The sequence below is a fragment of the Gossypium hirsutum genome, chromosome A05 (genome assembly GCF_007990345.1).
Source record: "Gossypium hirsutum isolate 1008001.06 chromosome A05, Gossypium_hirsutum_v2.1, whole genome shotgun sequence".
NCBI classification, from domain to species: domain Eukaryota; kingdom Viridiplantae; phylum Streptophyta; class Magnoliopsida; order Malvales; family Malvaceae; genus Gossypium; species Gossypium hirsutum.
Genome location: NC_053428.1, coordinates 21,212,134 through 21,228,588, shown reverse-complemented (window position 1 = coordinate 21,228,588; position 16,455 = coordinate 21,212,134). Strand labels below are relative to the sequence as shown.

At 33.3% G+C, this 16,455-nt stretch overlaps 1 protein-coding gene across 4 annotated transcripts; it reads right to left on the bottom strand.

Moving 5' to 3' along the window:
* Positions 1–113: 113 nt before the first annotated feature.
* Positions 114–14,641, bottom strand: LOC107905153 (calcium-transporting ATPase 3, endoplasmic reticulum-type). Of its 4 annotated transcripts, XM_016831728.2 has the most exons (34): positions 14,406–14,641; positions 14,260–14,310; positions 14,092–14,125; positions 13,810–13,827; positions 12,835–12,971; positions 12,056–12,130; positions 11,677–11,722; positions 11,331–11,390; positions 11,151–11,231; positions 10,128–10,213; positions 9,292–9,393; positions 8,823–8,876; positions 8,627–8,728; positions 8,459–8,517; positions 7,706–7,850; positions 7,215–7,322; positions 6,642–6,794; positions 6,323–6,427; positions 5,813–6,009; positions 5,061–5,172; positions 4,843–4,941; positions 4,607–4,752; positions 4,018–4,075; positions 3,775–3,867; positions 3,432–3,482; positions 3,171–3,302; positions 2,790–2,891; positions 2,403–2,457; positions 2,073–2,158; positions 1,371–1,519; positions 1,167–1,272; positions 1,009–1,062; positions 777–825; positions 114–612 (listed from the first exon to the last, which is right to left on the bottom strand). In XM_016831728.2, exons 1-34 carry the CDS (start codon positions 14,436–14,438, stop codon positions 545–547), a joined length of 3,006 nt encoding a protein of 1,001 aa, XP_016687217.2. In that variant the 5' UTR covers positions 14,439–14,641; the 3' UTR covers positions 114–544. The 4 variants fall into 4 exon arrangements, 3 of the variants coding, with proteins under 3 accessions (XP_016687217.2, XP_040969846.1, XP_040969847.1); XM_041113912.1 differs by lacking the exon at positions 12,835–12,971 and having other exon boundaries at positions 14,406–14,630; XR_001686460.2 differs by lacking the exons at positions 114–612; positions 777–825; positions 1,009–1,062; positions 1,167–1,272 and having other exon boundaries at positions 1,373–1,519; positions 1,936–2,158; positions 14,406–14,633.
* Between the last annotated feature and the right edge of the window lie 1,814 nt (positions 14,642–16,455).

Sequence of the window (16,455 nt, the reverse complement as noted above, 5' to 3'; positions counted from 1 at the left end):
TTATGACATTACTCTTTGTTGAAACTAAGAACATCATAATCCATCTCCATCTAATCTCGATATACATTTTTTTTAAGACTACCAAGAAGGTAGTTAGGTGATGCAAAAGGGAGTTAAGAAATTAAAACTAAATTCATATTATTATTTAAAGAATCAGAGGTCAAACATTGAATGTAAGGCAGCAGATTTTGGACCTATAAGGTTCATTTCTTCTATAAGCAAATAAATTAAATAACTAAAAATGTTACAACCATTTCTGAGGTAAACATAAAACAAACGGCATTTTTCCTTTCTAAAGCCAACCATTGATGGATGAACTCATCAGTAGTCATAATATATATTATATATTTATACGGCTCCAAAATATCTCACTTTCCTCGTTATGGCTTGGTTATCTAGAGGCACCGGTGAAAAAGAAAACAAAATAATTCTAATTGTGCAAGATGTTCCGATTTGTATCTCTGGAGAAGAGAAACCCGTCAGCTGTGCCTTGTATCCGCTCAAAATATACGTAAAAGATCAAGGATCCCATAAAGCAAAATTATCACTTGTCTCTTAATTCCTTTTTCGGAAGTGCATCGTACCTCCTGAATCTGAAATTGAACCTTATACCTACAACAGGTCAAAACAAACAAAAGAATATTTTATGGTTGCAGCACTTCTTTTAAATACGATCAGAAACATGATGCAATATATTGTACGTTCGTCGCAAATGTAAGACACATGATTGTTTATTAGGTCAGAAGATACACTGCCAAAGGAACAGTAAGCATTACCATGGGAGTTTCTTGAAAAGAACTTCAGAACCTCGTCAATAATTATAACCTGCAGCAGATAGAAGAGAATGGTAGAGTAAAATAAATAATATCTCAGTGAAAGCCATATTCCACACCCACTGATAGCTGAAGGCCAAGATGATGAGTGTACCATGAAAAACAATGCAACATAAAGCCATATCATATACAAGGCATTTACCCGTTAGAAAAGTTATTACTACTTAGAACTTACAGGGAAAGAAAGATACAGGATAACAGCCCACTCATTCCAAGACAATGATGTAACCTATCAAACAAAGTTATATGCCATTAAATTTCCACAAATAAGAAAAAAGAAAGTAGAAATAGACTCGATATCAAGTCAAATAGCAGATAGAGGAATCAACTTACAGAGAATAGTGTAGATAGTGGGGGAACATACAGAATTAGTATGTGAAGAAGCATGGTTAGGATTATTGAAGCAACCAGCCACAAATTACTCCAAGGAGGAATAACCCTAAAATTAAATATAGTTGGGAAAATTAGTGCAAAATGTTACTTTTTTTTCCTTTTAGTATTTTGGTCAAATAATAGTGAAGGAAACACTATACTTACAGAAGTGATTGGTTTTCACTGAGGTTATTCAACGCATTAAACATCTCAACAACAACAAGCACAGTCATGGCCACAGTCGATGGATGCCGATCCTCAAAGATACTGCATGGATAAGTTGTCTCCCTTGTCGGGCATGTATCAAAATTCATCTACAACAAATGAATTTTATCAGGTATTTCGAAAGAAATATATGAAGACAAACAAAGCTAGAAGAGAGATTTTGAAGCCTATGATCATAAATCTAAAAGCTAAAAGTGCAGAGTAATTCTTTTTTTTTTTTTTTTCCCACGAAGTAAGTGGTTTGATTTTTTATGTTGAAATTTAAGATACAAAAATGTAATTGGGGAACAAGTTCAAAAAATCCCACAGACCAAATTACTCTTTAATTATGATAGTCCATGCGTTAAAACAAAGAAGTCTCAAAAGATACATTCACTAAAACAATTTTGCTAGCCAATCTAACTGCAATCATTATTGAATGGCTTATCCTACACAATTCGTCATTAAAAAAATTGGAGATAAATCAAAATTGCACCCTGGCCAATAACAAGGAAGAAACAGCTACCTCTTCATATTTCTCAAACACATTCTCAAGGGCACACATTCATTAACATCAAAACTCCAACCAGAAGACATCTCCAACCCTAGGAACTTGGAACTCATTTTTCACATTAGTAAACATAAAAGAAAATAGAAACTTACCAATTCAGTATATGGTAGTTTAGGACCAGTTTCTGAATAAATGAACCACCATATGAACCCCGCAACAGTTGCAAGGCCAACATAAGCTGCATCAGCCAGGAATAAAAATCATTACTAATGAAAATTTTACAAAATAAAAAATTAAGTCTATCCAAAAGATGTAAGAGACTGATAACAAAACTTGGAACTTAATTGTTAAAAAATACGTGAAGGAAGCAAAGCAAAATGATATTGTAGATTGAAAGTCGCTCAGAAGATGCCCCAAAAGTGAAACAAAGCATTCCAAATTATTAGAATATATAAAATTAGAAGTACAGCATTTATATGCACCTCCAATCACCAAATATCGAAAGAACAGCCAGCCAGAGACCACTGCTTCACTTACCTGCACAACCAAGTTAAGTAAAGTGATTGACCTGAATTGAAACAAAAAATTAGTTATCTACAAATGTATCATATTAGAAAATTAAAATAGAAAGATAAATCTGTAATTTTTATCACACAATATGCCTAACTATCAAAAAGAACTTTTTAAAAACCAAAATAAGAAAAAGTTAATAAAACCAATCCAATCTTATATTTATGTTTTTTTTTTCTAAAAAAAAAACACTTTAGTGTCAGTAAAATTTCTAAATATTTGGCTCTTCTTTACATGTTTTCTTCTTAAACATAATCTTGATTGGTGAAATAAGATAATGAAAATAATAAATGCAGTACTTTGCGAGGTTTGGCCTTCATCACATCAGAGTCCGGCTTATTGAATCCAATGGCAGTGGCAGGCAATCCATCAGTAACCAAGTTGACCCATAGCAGCTGGACCTGGACATTGTTTAAAAGAAAAAATCAAAAGTATCATTTATTTAGGACTGCCAAAATAAGACAATGAAAACCTTAGAAAGGTTATCAAAAATCTTAGAAAGTAATGAAAATATCATGTAAATGATATGAACAAGAAGGCCCAGATCAGGATATATTCTATTGGACAGCTAAGATGTAAATATCTTATCATTGTCATTATTTAATCAATATGATGAAAAGTACTCAAAACAGATATGAGATGCTAAATTTAAAGTATAATTCTTAAATCAACATACTCACAGGAGCAAGGGTATCAGGTATTCCTAGCACAGCTGCCACGAAAATACAAACTACTTCTCCAATATTTGAAGAGATCATGTATCTGATGAACTGCTTTGTGTTGTTGTATATAGCCCTTCCTTCAGCAACAGCCTGCCCAAATTGAAAAGACAACAATTTTTACATCCTTTATATGAAGGTATGCATGTACTTTAGAACAGAAAAAATAAAAAGAATACAAATATATCATGAAGAATATGGAACAAAATTTAACTAACATACCGCCACAATGGTAGCAAAATTGTCATCAGCTAAAACCATATCTGAAGCACTCTGTAATTGAAAGAATAAAGATAATGAGAATGAAGAAAACCAAAGAGCATTACTCTTCAAATAACATCAAAGTGAACATATATCAAACAAAATGAGAACATCAGGGCGAAAAGGATTATGGTTTTAAAAGCCAGTAATGTAGAAAGTAGATATCATTGTGTCATTAGAATGCATAGTTGTTTTTATGTTGGTTACACAATTTTATAAAATTGTGATTTTAGACATCCTACCACTAAAAGTGAAAATGAACATATGAGAGCAAATAAACCGGAGAGAGGCAAATTATGCAAACCTTTGCAACAGCTGTTCCAGATCCCATGGCAATTCCAATATCTGCTTTCTTGAGTGCAGGTGCATCATTGACACCATCACCAGTCATTGCAACCTAATAAAAGTTACTATTGTTACAAATTATTGGAGAAATAAGCAGAGCGTATCAATAAAGTGAAAAAAATAACAGCAAAGTCAATAGCAATAGGAAATAAATAAATCATGCTGCAATTTATAACCAGAAAACGTTATATATGAAACCTACAACTTCATTCTGATTTTGTAAGGCCTCAACTAGCATTCTTTTATGAGAAGGCTCAACCCTGTAAATTTAGAGAAATGAATATCAACAGAATGAATATTTTACATAGGAGAAGATAACTAAAACATTAAGCCTTTGCTTGGTAGGGTGGAAAGGAAATTGGAAAGATGGAAAATATAAATTTTCTTTCCAAAGATGTAATTGGTATGAAAGATGGAAACATGGAAAGAAATTTACTTTTTCTTTCCGTTCATTGCTTGGTAGAGTTGAAAAATGAAAGGAAAGAAAATAAAACATTTGAAAAATGCATATTTTTAAACTAATATACACATCTTTCATTTTCTCTCCTCTCATCATTCCAATTTGGAAGGATTGATTTTTATACATTAGAATGGAAAATGATCATCCCAACTATTTTCTTTCCTCTCACTTTTCTTCTCTACCTAGCACACTCATAATTTATTCTTTTTCCACTTCTCCACTCCTCCCATCCTTCCACTTTTCACCCAACCAAGCACACCCCAAGAGCTGAGAGGATAACAAGACCTATAACATCTAGACAGATACACTGCATAAATCAAACCATTAATACCTGGTGAGGAGTGCCATACGTTGCAATGCCATTGTTTGCTGCGTTCCTGGAAGCTCTTCAAACTCAGCAGCAGTGTACGAATGCCCAACATAATCTACTAAGTGATCAAAAGCACCTATCTTCCGACAAACAGATTCGGCTGTGGACTGAAATTTTATTTGAAATTACATGTGCAAGTGACAGCAAGAAAAGAAAATAGACATTTGCAAGAACCAGGCGATACAATGCCAATATACCTTATTATCTCCAGTAACAACAATAACACGTATACCGGCAGTCATGCATGAAATCATAGCATTCCTCACTTCCTCTCGTGGTGGATCAAGCATGCCAACCTTTTAGAAAGGATGAATAGTAAAAAGAAAATATATCAGGAATTTGAATAGCCAATTAGGCAATTACAACGATCACATAAAAGCAGATTCAAGTATTCTATCATGAAAAGATAGCATACCAACCCAATAAAGGTAAGATCTTTCTCATCATCAAAGGAGAGTGTCTGTTGACCCATGGGCATTATCTTCAATGCTAAAGCCAAACATCTCAATGTTTCTTTTCCTGCAAAACTGAACAATGAGGAAACACGGCGTAAATCAAAGCTGAACCAGAAGATATTGATTGGTAAGATGCAAAACTTCAAATGACAACTTGATCTAGAAAATAAAGCAGCAGACAGTAATTCCACAAGTTAATCAAAACACCAAAAACTTTTACTACCCTGAAAAACAAGAGCTAGCATGTATTGTCATCAAATCTGACATATGATTTTGGCCTTCTTGTAGCATAAGTTTTCATAAACGTCACAGATAATAACCAATTTTTTGTCATTTTATAACTCAGATACGAGTGTCTATGCATATGTGGCAGTCAGTTCAACTATTCAATAACACTCTGCCATGCAAGAAACGAGGTACATTTTAGTTTGCTTTCTTCATATCCACACATTTTGGACTAGAGATGTCAATGTGCACAACAATCACATTCTTTTCACATTGCATTAAACTGCAGACAACAGTCAATTTTTTTTTATCACAGGAACTCGGATTTTGTCAGGCACCTCCATACTCCTCTCTTTCAACTCTATGAGTAAATCCCTAATGGCTAATGCTAGTGGCATCTGATGCATAGTAAATTAAGAATAACCAGAAAGTGGGGAGGGCATAAACAAAAAATTAATGAATATCTGGAAACAAAATGAAATCTAACCTGTTGAATCTTGAGTCCAGCTCAGCCCGAAGCGTAGCATCAATTGGAATGGTGGAGCCATCATTATTGCAGAGGATATTTGTACACCTAGAGATGATACTCTCGGGAGCACCTTTAGAGAACATAATTTCCATCTGCTTATGGTTACAAAGGACACTCATCATTTTACGATCCCGGGAAAATTCCAAAACAGAAACCTGCAAGGGACAAATAAGCAATTAATCAAAGAGCAGCCATCATCATGGTAAATTTAGGACAACTTTCAAGTGGAAAATAATAAATCTACAAAATTTATCAATCAATCAAGTAGCAACAAGCAGAACCAGAAAATATCCAGAACATGCATCCAGAAAAACAAAAACAGGACACTTTTTCCCCTAAAGTGCTTAAACATGAGAAACTGTTCTCATCCAGAGAAATTCATATCAGATTGTCCTTATGCAAACAATTGGACTCAAATCCCACAAACATGAAAAACCTATCATAAGAAAACAAAATATGAATCCAAACCTTTTTAAATTGGTTTTCCCAATAGTGATTACAGTAGGAAGCTCGCTCATGCTTGCTCAGCATGTTCAAAGCAGAAGGCATAGAATCAAAGCCAGGAAGCCCAACCTGAAAGAATCAGTGAGATAAATAAGTTACACTGAAAATGAATAATCACAAAACATTATATAAACAGAAAGAGGAGTAAAAAAAAAATACTAGCAGTGGCTTGTTTTGATGTCTCATACAGGCAACAGGTCACACGCATAATATGCATGCAAAGAAGGTGGCAGAATATGAAAGGAACTGCATCTAGCTGGCCAGTAGAACAAAGTATACAAACCTTTTCCGCCAACACCCGCAGAGCTACTTCAGTTGACTCTCCAATTTTTTCATAGTTTCCCTTGTCTGGATTATACTGTAAGAGAGACTCATTGCATAGAGCTGAGCACATTGCTATGTGAAGAAGACAAGGTAACTGAGCAGGGAATTCTAGCTGCAAAACAAAAATGTTGTATAGATGAAGTGCAGAATGGAACAATCCTAAATGATCCAGAAGTAAGAAACTATTATGCACGCATCTAGTTTCATTTGCCAAAACAGTTGTTCCCAAACAATATATTCTGAATGTATATCTAGAATAGATAAGCACAATCACCAATCATTGCATCTAATGAATATAGTGAGGCATCTATCAATTTATGCGATGGGATTCAAGCCATATCCAAGTCTTGTACAGAGCATTCAAACTTATTTTGTGTGGTAAGTTTCCAACATAGGTGAAAACCATGGGGTACACCCAGGCAGTCCAAATTATGGGCCAACCTAGCAATGATGAGGATGACGATGATGAACAAGAGGGACCGTATTTATTATTTTAAGTATATGGCAGCTTCCATAATCGACAAATAAATACCTGAACCCCAGTGTTATCAAATATAAAACCTTCTGGAGCATATGTTGTCCCACTGACACCAAATTCAGCAACTTCAGGACCATTTTTTATGGAGTGGACCACACATATCTGAGATAAAGGAGAATGCAGAAAGAAATATCATTCTGTTAGGTACTAAAATAATAGTAAAGCTTTGATTATATAGAAGCCATAAGTGCAGGTTCCCTTTAACCAGCTTCAATGAAGCTAAAGTTTATATAATTATTTTATGTTATATAAAATTCAAAAATTAACAACAATTAGGGACCGTGTCTTGGTGCACTTATCCATTGCTTTCTTCCATAATGTTTGCAACATGCAAACCAAACCAAAATTTCACCATCAACAACAGTGGAAGCAACAGCTTAGAAACAAAAGAAGCAATAATATAAATGACTAAACAAATCAAGAAGAAAACTAATTTTGGAGGTAAGATATAAAACTCTCAGTGAGTAAGTTTCTAGTACAATTACCTTTGAAACTGACATCATATTTGTTGTCAGAGTTCCTGTTTTGTCACTGCAAATCACTGTAGTGCAGCCTAAAGTTTCAACTGAAGGCAAGGATCGAACAATAGCATTTAGTCGAGCCATTCGTTTCGTTCCGAGAGCCAAACACCTAGAAAAAGTGAAAAACACCACAAAGCAGCCAAAAAGAAATGCAAGTTTATATCAATCCCTCATAGAAATGAAAAAAATTGGATTTTAGTACTAGTACTCATTAGTGCGAGTCTATAAAAACAATGTGATGAAAAATTCATCAGATATTTGAGGAATATACAAAATACTTTCAGATAATTGATAGCACCAATCAACATAAGCTTACAACTACCAATGAAATGTAAGATTGAGATACACTTTTAGATTCTTCAGTTATTTCAGCTATTTGATGCACACAAAATTATATGACAAGGGACTTTCTAAATTCTTATGTCATATCTTCAGCCCTCGACTGATTTTTGTGGTTCTGGAGGATCCAGCTACAAGAGAAACCAGGAACTGAGAGCTTTTAGCCCTCTGACTCTTTGGTTTTAATAATGCTGGTTCTAAGAATGAGTGTTTGCCCTTCTCTGACCCTTATTGCCCTCAACTATACACAATCATCTCATAGGCATTTTAATCTCCCATTCAGTTTCAAAGCATAAGTCCAAAGCAGCATATTTATATTTAACAGATATCATAATGATTTTGAGATATTTATACAAGAAAAGAAGATTAAACACTCACGTTGTTACAACAGCAGGAAGCCCTTCAGGAATCGCTGCAACTGCAAGTGCAACTGCAATCTATGGAGGCAGAACCAAGTAATTGAAAGTTAAAAAATGTAAGGAAATATGTCTGATATGGAAATCAAACACCAAGTAGAACAAATAGAGTTAATTATCATGCTATTACCTTAAAGTAATGAATTGCACCACGCAAGAATCCACCATGAGCAGGGTCACGGAAATGACCAATATTTACAATCCACACCAGTACACAAATTCCTGCAATAACCTAAAAGTACACCAATATTTAAAAATACATACCCTAGTAGGTTATCATATCTACCTGATGTCTATTGAAGCTTAAAGAGATGATTCACATTCACCTTGGCCAAGAAGGTACCAAATTCATCCAATTTCTTTTTCAAGGGTGTTGCTTCCTGCAACCAGTTTTAGACAAGAAAAATTAGAATAAATACACACTGCTCATCAATGTAAAACCATAATTTAAATCAGTCTTGGATGAAAGTTATAACAAGACATTTAATATTCCAATAGAGATGAATTTTACAGGTTTGGAAAAACAAAAATAGAAGCCTCAGCACTAAACTGAAAAGAAAGTTAGCCAGTCTGACAGCTATTATCTATTTTGTATTGTTTATTAACAGCATCTTGCATCATAATTTTTTAATCCTCATGAAATATGAACAAGTTTGAAACTTGGGAAGCAATTTTGTAAAGAAGTTAATATTAGCACAGATATAACAGAGAAAAATGCTGACAGAACATCATTCCCCCAGGAGAAAGATATTTAGGCAAAAAAAATACTAGTTAAAAATTTGAAAATGTACATACATCATCCGTTCGCAACATTGAATCACGAATGCTGCCCATAGCAGTGTTTGCACCAACTCCGATAACAACAGCTCTTGCCCTGCCAGCAACCACAACAGTACCCTGGCAATCCAAAAATGTCAAGATATGTTGTCAATAACATGGAAAAGCAAGGAGTTTTTACCAAGGCTGTAGTTGGTAACTTGCAAAAGAAAGAAAACTTAACATCTCAAATCTGATTCAACAACTGATCAAATTTATACATAAAAACTATTGACTGAAGATTTAAGAAATAAAAAACATGTCAGCCTATAATCTCACCATATTTCACTTCCAAACTAATTATAGACCATCTGTTAAAATTTTATATAATTTCCACCCAAAACTAGAAAAAAGAAGACAAAAAATCTAAAAGCTTGAAACTGAAAGCACGCCCGAGCATCCAACAGATTAATTTGAATGCAGTAGTCAGATGACCTAAAAGGCTCAGTACAAACTCATATATAACATGGTAGTTGTATTCAGCTAAGGAAGTAGAAATAGCATAGGTAGTTTGCCTTTGCAAGAAGGAATAACCCTAAAGCACATATGTGCTCCATCAGCATTTTTACCATGCAATCAATTAGATGAATATGTTCAGATCACCAAATTCATGATCCAGAAAATCTTAAAAAGATGAAAAAGGTGAAATATTCCTTGCCAACACTAATCCAAATTATGGTACATTATGCACCACATTTGGACTCTACTCAATCAAAAACTAATTTTAGCAGTGAAACCATGACTTTCCATTTCTTACATGCATAAGTAACTTATCGTGCACAGTTATGAAGTGCAAAATAATTTTGAAGTCTTACTGAGAAAAGAATATTTGTCTTGTCTTGATATACAGCATTTGTTGCTATGGTAGACTCAAGGTCTTTTTCTACAGAGCTGCTCTCACCTACCAACACAGAGAATCCTCAGCTGAATTGGACCATGTGCACGCAGAAAACATTAAAAGAGATAACAAGATATCGAACAAAAACCAGAAGGTCATTAGCAGTAAACCAAGTATGGAAGGGTAAAAAAAATGTCTACTGGACTCACACCTAAGGCTACAAGGAAAAACTATAAGCACGGTCTGGTACATGAATATTCTGGGAAGTAATCCCTTCTCATTCTGTGGCTTAAGAACCACTTCGAATATGATGCAACAAAAGCAAATAGTCCAATTTCCTGGAAAACACAAAGAAACACAAGAAGCAAACAAAGCACATGCATTTGTCTACTCGAAAACAGAAACGACTTCAGAACTCAAATGTTTTCCCCAATGAACCAAGAAAATAATCAAACATTAATCAATGGCTCTATCTATGCAACAAAGGCTAAAACCATATAAGGGCTTCCAAAAGTAGACACTGCCAGATTTTGTCAATCATTCTAAGGCCTACTAAAACTATTGTAATTCTGCTTCCAGCATGATGAAATAAGTAAAATCTGAAAGTTATTTGAACTCAACTACAAATTAAGTATTTGGCACAAAAAAGCATCACCCAAGTCTTCTTCTGATCATCACCAGAATCTAAAAGGATTCTCCTTGAAACCAAACTTCAAATAGTCAAAGGTTTAAACACAATATTCAACAAATGGCACAATCAATAAACCTGGTTATCTAGCTTGAAAATGAGAAAGTTAAAAATCGAAGGTCTGACTCCAAAGGTGATCATAAAAATCACCACTCAGAGAAACCTTATTGCAAGCATCTCTCTAGGTCATGTGCTCTCTAAAATAGCAACCCAAATTCCAATATTCTCTCAATTCATTAGATAGTCCAGAAGGGCCACCTCACTTGGTAAACTAGAAGCCATGATACAACAATACAGAATAATGGTTTGTACCTGTAAGAATTGCTTGATCAACACGTAACTGACCACTTAACATCTCAATCATTCTCATATCAGCAGGAATTTTGCATCCCACTATTCAATTTGTAGAAGGCAAGAAAAACAACAGCTCTGTTAGTTCAAAAACATTTAGTGACAACTGATTTTAAAATTAAGAATACCTAACAATCTTACCACTAACTTCTACTATGTCTCCTGGAACTAACTCTGTTGCAGGAAGGATTGAGAAACAACCTGCAATAGCCACTTAGAATGTCAAAATGAATTCAACTAACATTTCAGTCAAGTCTATTTGAATCCAGAAACACAATCGGTTATGAAAATCATTACCCAAACATAGAAGAAAAATTTTGGAAAAAAACAATACAAGCAAACTGAAAAATAAAAAAGCAAACAATTTATCTGCATTAACTATTGTAATATAAAAATGTCATTTAACAACAAACTAAACACTGCCTCATCATACCACCACGTTAAAACCATAACGTAAATGATGTGATTATATCATTATTTGATTTACCATTGCGCAGCACGGTTGCAATATCAGCTTGGTAGGCACGTAACTCCTACAATAAAAATAAATAAACAAAAGAGGAATACAAAATATCAAATGAGTCTTTGTTGTGTGTGAAAAGACCAAGGGACCAATGAATTATCTCCTTTAATATCATCCTAAGATGGTGGATACTAGCTACATGCTTCGTGGTGATCAATATATTGGAAAGATCCAGAGATATCCCAGGTCAGAGAGAGACTTCTATTGCCTTTATGAGGTCATACTTTCACTCTCTTTCTCCAGCTCTCATGTACTGACCATAGGTTCATTGCCCCAGCTTTTGCAGGCTTCGTTTATATAGAACAAATTTATGTACTGGACTCGGATTGAGATCCAAACATACCTCAAGCGCCTTTTCAGCATTTGTTTCTGTAATGACTCCTACTGCAGCATTGGCAGCTAATATCATAAGGATAACCTGTGGGTTAAACAAACAAACATATTATTTAAAGCGATAAATGTAGATCAAGCATTAAGATGCCTCCAGATCTACAATACAAAACAGATTCCGCTATTAGCAGACAACAGAAGAGTAAGAAAGTTGGAAATCAATACAAGCACCAATAAATAAGTTAGGCAACAAATATGGAAGATTTAAGGTTCATATTTCCTTGGACAAGTGAGAGACTTCATATAACAAACTAGAACAGTATAATCAGAGTTGCCAATCTCAAAGCCACCTAACCATATTTTCCATTTAACAGATTGCATGGCTAAACTAGACACATTTTATTAATTTACAGGTTATATACCTAACTTCATGAATCCATGTTCAAATGAATTTACTGCAAGTCATAGAATTTTCCCCTCTTTCCCCAAAAGCTAAGAAATCTCGCAATCAGTGCTTCCACTAAATAAATATACATTAAACATTCTGTAAGCCAATTTGTACGTTGGTCCAAATGAAACCATGCTTTGAGCATCAATCATATTGCCACCTTAGAAAATACGCTTTAGTCAAACTTGACCACTAGACTGAATGCTCCGCTTAACAATCTCTTGACAAAGACTCATCATTTTTTCTGTTCAACAACTTAAAAAATTATTTAAAAATGCATATGAATTATTTTGGAAAATTATTCAAAGAAATAAGTTTGTCAAATCCAAGCATGGTCATCTTACAGAAGGCTCCAAGAATGCAATTAAACCAGTCTCTCCGTTAATCAGAGCCAAAAGAAACGAAACAAGCGCTGCAGCAATCAATATCTTAACAAGCAAATCATCAAATTGCTTGAAAACCAATTTCCAAAAGGGAGTCCCTGTGTTCAGTAATGTGAAATAATAATAATTAGCAGACTTTAACATGATGTATGCTGAGATAGTTCAGGAGCACAAAAGGTATTGAGAGAGCATCACTTAACATCCACCATTCAACAAGAAATTCAATTTTGAATACTTTGATCACTAACTGGCAGCAAGAGAAATAATTCATGGGCTTGGCAAATCCCAGACCCCAGGCTTCCTCTTGACAATACTACTTTTACTTAAGACTAACTGCTCTTATGATTCACTAGTGAGCAAAATGCAAAATTGCTAGAAATAAATTATTGAAGCAAAAACACACAAAATATAGCCCTAGTAATAGGCTCAACCTCCAGCAAACAGATTTTTTAGCCACAGGCCCACAGCAAGCGTCATCTTTTTTCCAAGCAACAACCAATGAGAAGATCATCATGATTTCACAAGACAGTCATATTTTTAAGCTAATTCTGAAAGGAGAAAAGCCTCCCCAAAACCCCACATATATGTCAAATGGCTTTCAATAAAACATAATTTTCTTAAGTTTGAGTTAAATTCAATTAAAAATAGGCAGACCTCAAAATCGATGCTTGATGAAGAAAAAGTTGACTGAAATATAAAGAAGCTCATTAGACTAGCTAAACTGTTACAGTTAAAGTAAATGCACTGCATCAACTACAACCAACCAAAAAGTCCACAAAAATACAGAGGAGCTGACTAACATTATCCACATGTTATAGTTCAAATAAATGTTATAACAACAACCGAATACAAACACAACAAGGTGCAGAAATGTATTTGTGAAAGCAATTTGAAAAAATAAAACAGAAAATGAGACGGTGTTCTGAAGGTACTTACTTTCTTCTTCAGGAAGCACTGGAGATGATAAAACGAGCATGCGAATAAAGGAAAAAAACAATATTACAAGAGGGAAGAGAATGAAGATCAAATTTCACAATATTAAAGAATCATAATCATGATCAAATCGGTGGATTAAAATATTGCAAGCTTAAGGAAGATGAATAGCCATAAGGAAACGTCCATCATGGATCATGACAGAGCCTCAAATAATGCCTAAATTTACATATTGACAATTCCACATAAAAAATAAGTAAAAGTTTTATTTATAAAATAACTTACCGTTTTTACCATAAAGCCTTGCATGTTGTGAAACCTGGAATTGCAAAAACGAAATCCGATTTTAGAAAAAATTGGCCAATGCAATTAGTATTTAAATATAATAACTTATAATATAAATGAACTAAAATTAAACTCCAAGTCCGATCAGGAAAAAAGAATAAAACTTACCTGAAAATCAGTCAGACCTTTCGACGAGTCTACTCCGAAGAAATCCAAAACCTAACCACAAAGAAACAAGTTAATTCAAATTCTTATAGCAAGTAGAAGAAATTTTATTTGAATGAAAAATTTAGAGAAATGGAAATGTGAAGTACCTCGGAAACAGATCTAGCGTAGGCGTCCTCCATTGAGGATCGGAGATGAAAGGTTTGCCGGTGTTTTTTGCGATTGGCCTCGTCCGTTTCTTTTCTTCGCTCTATAGAAATTGAAAAAACAACTGCTTCGCTTCGGCTCGGGCGCTCGAGATTTACGCTTTTTTCTGCTCTCCGTTGTAGTAGAATAGAAGTAAACCTCTCCTAATAGCCAAAATCAATAACTCTCCTACTGCCTAGTATTAATCTAATTAATTAGCATTGGGATTATTATCTGATTTCGTGGGTTCGGTTTCGATTCGGGTCACCGAATTTTAATTTGCGCATAGTTACATTAAGTTGGGCCTGCCATGCGTATAAATTTTCTGTGGGATTTATGTTATGTATGTATATATACTAAGGATGATTAAGTTTATGTTACAATTTAATTACATAATAATTCAATTTTAAAATTAAAAGTTTTTTTAAAATATAAATATAATTTTAAGTCTTAGATTTTATATAAATCTATGATACGTATGATATAAACATCAACTTAATTTTTTTTAAAAATCTCTTTTAATTCAACCAAATTCTTATTTATATTTAATATAGAAATTTTTAATATTTATTAAAAAAATTTTCCACTCGCGAACATGGAAGCATTGAATTTGCATGCATATGACTTTGATTTAGACTTTCCAAGAGAATTTTATTAGATTTGGAACGTGTTTGGCTGTTGAACCATTTGGAAGTAAAGGTGAAAATGAAATGATCTAGATTTTTATATTCATTTTAAATATGAAAATTATAAACTTTGAAATTTTTTTGTTAATAACATTGTATCATTAAAATTTGTTTTAAATGAATTTTCGTTGAATATCATATATTGTGTTAGACTCTCAATATGTTTAATATTGTTTTAAGTAGAGTTTTATCTTTCGATTTTGTTAAAAGTTCAAATAGGAGTGACTCTTCTGAGAGTCTGCACGTGGTTTACTTTCTCAAACATCTTATAAGGTGCTTTACTTTGTGAACACGTTACCTCTTCAAACACTCAAGCTCTCAATAGAAATGGAAGATAAAACCCTCAACCCAAACAACACTAAACTTGTAGAGTGATCCGTCAACTCCGAACAAATAACATTTTGCAAACTTTTTTTTAATGAGTAAAAAATCCCTCTTTTAATATTAATGAATTATATTAATTCTTAACAAATATATTTATTGAGATAAAATTTGAAGCGATTGATTAAATGTTCAATGAAAGTGACCACTTTACCATCATTACGAGAATATGTTATTCCGTTGTAAACACTTAATTTAGACTAGTACCTACAATTTGAACTTGCTTCAAAATAACTCATGAGCCATAAATTTCTATTTCCAGACATGATTAGTTGGGGTACTTTAAAATTAAAACAAAATTTATTTCTTCAAAAAATTTAAAGGTTTTAAAATAAATTAAGTTGAATTTCGATTTAATTTTTGTTTTAATTAAATTAAGATCAACTTTAATTTGTTTCTAAAATAATTTTGGTTTTGATTAAGTTAAGAACAATATCAAATTGTTTCTAATTTAATTTAATTAATTTCTTAAAATTTGGGCATAAAGTGGGTGGAAATTTAGGTATCCTGGTTCTTTAAAAAATTTAATAAAAATAAATACTTTTTAAAATATTTTATTTTATTTTAAAAAAACTATTTGATAAATTAAAAATCCAAATTATTTTTTTAAAGAGCCAAATTAATTTTTAAAGTCGAAGTCAGTTTTACGAAACCAAATATTTTTACTAATTTGTAAGGCCCAAAATAGTCCTAAAGTGGTAGTAATTTTGAGCACAATACAACTTTCAGCCCAATTTGTGTTAAAGCCTAACTTATTTCTAATTTGGAGTCCACTTTGTTTTTTAAATCCAATCAAGCCTAAGGTATTTGAGTCAAAAGCCCAAATGCAAGATTAAGCCCAAAGTTCAGGCCATTCCCATTTTCCAGTTATTCTTGGCCTATTTCTAGTTTTTTAATCAGAGCCCAAAACCTTAAAAAGATTTTAAGGAATGGTTATGGTTAGAAA